The sequence below is a fragment of the Gavialis gangeticus genome, unplaced genomic scaffold (assembly GCF_001723915.1).
Source record: "Gavialis gangeticus isolate Ggan-Ray unplaced genomic scaffold, GavGan_comp1, whole genome shotgun sequence".
In the NCBI taxonomy this organism is placed as follows: domain Eukaryota; kingdom Metazoa; phylum Chordata; order Crocodylia; family Gavialidae; genus Gavialis; species Gavialis gangeticus.
In genome coordinates this window covers 11,119,203-11,123,440 of record NW_017729019.1, presented here as the reverse complement: position 1 = coordinate 11,123,440, position 4,238 = coordinate 11,119,203, and the positions used below count along the sequence as shown (strand labels likewise).

Genomic DNA, 4,238 nt, shown 5'->3' with positions numbered 1-4,238 from the left:
AAAAAGCACTCTCAAAATGAAATCAGCCTCCTCATTTAACATAAATGGAAAACAGAAACAATGTAGGCATATCATCTGTTGGTATGTTGACTAGATATTAGTAATATCCTTGACATTATTTAGTATGTTCTTATAGTATTAATTAAATGTGGCTGTGGGAGGTATCAGCATTGCAGCATATAGGTTCAGTGGTCCTTCACCTGGGAAACTCATGACCTAGTCTTTGGTTAGTAAAAATGAGATGGAGATTTGTTGCTAGCATGTGACACTGCCTTGCAGAGCTGCTATATTCCAGGCAGCCAATTCTTAACATACCCCACAATTTCTCCGCCTTCTTCACCACCTCCTGTGCAAATGCCATGTTCTCCATGTTGCCACTCACATAGTGTATGGATGCTGCACCCAGCTCTCGACACTGCGTGGAAACCTAACACAAATACACAGAGCATTTTAGAGAGGGATTCCCGTATGCAGCTTCATAGGGAAATAAGTTGCTGGTGTAGGTACTCTGGCTGCAAGGGGTTGCATCACAAGAATGCTTATCCCATGGTTCTGTCTTTGGTTCTGCTTTATGGAAGTACAGCAAGCACAGAAATGATTTTTTCTCTCTATGGGTAAAGGAACGTGACAAATGCATCATTTGCAAGATCAGAACTGAAGGTGAGCATGAGCTTCTTTTTTGAAGCACATTTAATTGGATTACCCAGTAAAAACCGGTAACAAGAAAAATTAAATAGTTTTTTTTTTTTTTGGTCAAAATCTCTTATCTGAAAAATAACATGTCTGAATAAACTCAAGAATTTCCAGGAATGATTTCCTTTGGGCAAAGGCAATGCATGAGAAACTGTATTTAGGAAAGAATGGTCTGGCTCAGTGTCTGTGTAATATTAGGGGTGGTGGGAATACAAGTTGGCAGACAGGCTCAGACTGGCATCCATTTCATCCAGTGTTCAGTTTGTTGTGGTGGCACAGCACCAAACACCTCTAAGGAAGATGCAGGGATCTGCAAGGACAGTCACAAAATTGGTAGGGTGGGCACCGGAAAAAACAGAATCAAAACGAAACAAAAACAGGTGTATGTTGGAAAATATGGTGTAGCCTGAACTAAGGGACGTTATTCTGTCTCCATACATTGTGCATGCACGTATGGGCCTGAGCACCTGTATATGTTTGATCTACTGTCCCGAATTTGTAATCCTATCTGTGGCCCACGTTTAATGTAATATGCCCATCCCAGCTGTGTCTGAGCACACTGCAAGTGCTCAGCTTCCACTCACTTTCTGTAGCTTAACTTCTGTCAGTGCCGTGATCAGAAGATGAGATCCCATGTGTGCCAGGTGGTAGGCCATTTGCTCTCCAATTCCACTGCTTGCTCCAGTGACAATCACTCGCTTTCCTTTTAGCATCTCTGGAGAGCCATGGACAGAGAATGATGCATACCACAGTTATATCCCACCCCTTCACCATCCAGGAACACCTGTGCCCAAGAACCATTGAAACTAACTCTTCCTGGCCCAAACTGACCAACCTATCCTGGCCACTTTGTTTCCAAGAGAAGACATGACCAAGGGAGCAGTGGACACTACACATATAACTACCACAGTATTGCAATGCACAGCTGCTCCCCTTTGGAGCCTACAAACTCTGAAGAGCTCTGAGTAGCGCAAAATCGCAGTGTCCCACACTGTGAGGGTTTGGATTCAAACTCGACAGCCAACCCTTAGGTCACTGTATGTGATCACGATTTCCCTCCATTGATTTCCAATGGAGCTGCATTCATTTATGCTGGCACCTATCACGATGATGAGTGCAGTGGAAAATCTAGGTAGCTGGGGCAACTTTGGGCTTGGAGATGTTTAGATCCAGAGCTGAATTGTGTAGTTCACCCCCATCTTGATTCAAATGCAGATAAGACGTTTTATATTTTGTGGTTAGGTTAGGTTTTGCTCAGTGTTTTGTCAAGTTCTATCTGTTTTTTTGTAATAGTTGTAGCATTAACTAAAGGACTGAAGAAAAGTTTAATATGAATATATATATAATATTATATAATATGAATATATAATACATAATATACAATGTATAATAAATAATAATATATGATTTTATATATATATATATATATATATGTGTATATATATATATAAATAGTATATAAAGCATTATTTCAAATTGGTGGCTTTGAAAATCCTTGCCAGTCCTAAATATCATCGTCTAATGCCTTCTTGGATGATAGCAACGTCTCTCCATACTTGCACTGAATTATGCTACGCCATTATTTTTTAAATTAGAGAAAACATTAGCTTGTCAACAGTGCTATTCCTAGAGTCACTTCATTTTGAAGGGCTGTGGGCAGGAATTCAAAATACTCATGCAAATGTGGTATTTTAGAAGAGACTCATAATAACACATAACAGCTTGCCATGGTTTGAAAGTACATGCTTACTTGAATAACTTACCTACTTTAAACTCCTGCTTTGCTGAGTAAAAGTAGATGGCCAGCACCAATCCCATCAGGGCGAAGAGACTCTTCAGTAGCAGACCCATGCCACTGAGACATGAACGTAAGAGAGAGAAATCCTTCTCGTGTGACTTATGCAATCCTGGCAGGGATAAATGTTCTTGAACACGGGCAGCAAGAAAAGGCAGATTTCAAAATGGTTTCCTTTTCTTAAGTGGCTTGATTACAATCATCTTTCAAATTCTTTGTTTGCTATTTGTCCAGTTTAGCACATATTAACCAAAGCAAGAGTGCCATTTGGACTTTATGCCACCCTTTGCGTGCTGTTCATGCTGTGGTTGGAGCTGTGCCCTCTGAGCATGTTGAAAGAGAGGTAGTTATATCCTTGGACTCTGCAAATGTGGGTGCAGTTCCCAGTTTTCTTACAAACTTTTCTGGGGAGGGCAGACAAGGTTCTTTGGGTGAATCTGATATCTTTTATTAGACCAACTCAAATAGTTGGAAAAATTCTTAGCAAGCTTTCAGGTATAAATACCCTTTGTCAGGCTGAGGAAGCATTTAGGGAGGGCATTTGCTCTTCCTATGTTTTCGTTTTCTCAGCTGCACAATGCAGATAAGACTTCCCTAGTGCCTGGGGGAACTGAGGGATAAATCCATTGAGAAATCTCAGCTGCTGGGTTACTATACAACTCCAACTGAGCTTTGGTGTTTGCAACACAAGCACCACAGTCCCTGGTACTGCTGGTTATTTGTGTAATACTGGGCAATGGACATGTCTGTACATGCATTAGCGCATTAAGTTTAATACCTGTGAAATATATAATGTTTGAAAGCAGGCCCAAAAGCCCACAAAGAAAAACACTACTAAAAGGCCACAAACAAAATAATTATAAGCTCTTTCTATGCAGTATGACATTGGAATGTGAGCTGATAAACGGGGATGGTACAAACTGAACCTACCTTGAACCCACTAGCATAAGTAACAGTGCTGAAAAGAAAGTTGCATGTTTGATGATAAGGAAGATGCTTCTGTGTAAGAACTGCTCAAAGCCTATTATTGTGTAGTTATAAAAATTAACAAGACCATAGATAATAGTATAGAAATTATCTACAAAGCAGACTTAGTGCTTCAAAGACACAGCTGAAACAATCAAAAATACCATCCTCCTCCCTATTACTTAACATTTCAAAACAAGCATATAGCCAAAAGCCAGTTTAAACTAATTAAGAATTTTCTCACACTAACCTAATATCTTGGAAAATTCCCACCTGCGCGCGTATCGTGTCATGTGCACTAAAAGTTTTTAACTAGCCATAGAGGTTGAGTCAATTAAGTGTAAAATCTGTAACGCAAAACTGTCTATATAAACTTGCTTACTTGTTATCCAGGGGGGCTGGTTTTTGAAAGAGACGGGCTACTCTTTGTTGTTGTATGCATGCTTCAATAAAGAGCTTTGAAATAAGATCTTGCTGGTGTTGCCTGTCTCTTGCGGTCAAACAACAAACCTGAAAAGTTGGGGTTCGAGTCCCTAACACCTGTAATAACAGTTACTAACTTAATGAGCCATAATTAGCAGTAGTGCCAGTATACATATTTTACGTGATGCTAATGCCCAGTAAACTAATTCTAGTGTACATTAGCACAGTTTTTGCTGTGACACGCTAATGTGCAGTAGAATTAGTCTACTGTGCTTTTAGCCTCTTGTGTAGATGCACTCGCCGAGTCTGCTGCCTAGGCAACGACCCATGCTTTCAGGAGGGTGGATTGCTGGGGCGGGAT

At 40.3% G+C, this 4,238-nt stretch overlaps 1 protein-coding gene across 3 annotated transcripts in view; it reads right to left on the bottom strand.

Annotated features, from left to right (window-relative positions):
* The window catches only part of LOC109295284 (corticosteroid 11-beta-dehydrogenase isozyme 1-like), an 11,760-nt gene extending 9,109 nt beyond the window's left edge, over positions 1-2,651 (bottom strand). Inside the window, exons 1-3 of one of the 3 annotated variants that reach the window (XM_019514052.1) lie at positions 2,457-2,651; positions 1,278-1,408; positions 316-427 (exon numbers count right to left, since the gene is read on the bottom strand). In XM_019514052.1, coding sequence (XP_019369597.1) covers positions 316-427; positions 1,278-1,408; positions 2,457-2,544 — 331 coding nt within the window. In that variant the 5' untranslated portion in view covers positions 2,545-2,651. The remainder of the gene's footprint in view (positions 1-315; positions 428-1,277; positions 1,409-2,456) is intronic. The other 2 variants (XM_019514053.1, XM_019514054.1) reach the window with 2 other exon arrangements.
* Positions 2,652-4,238: the final 1,587 nt, after the last annotated feature.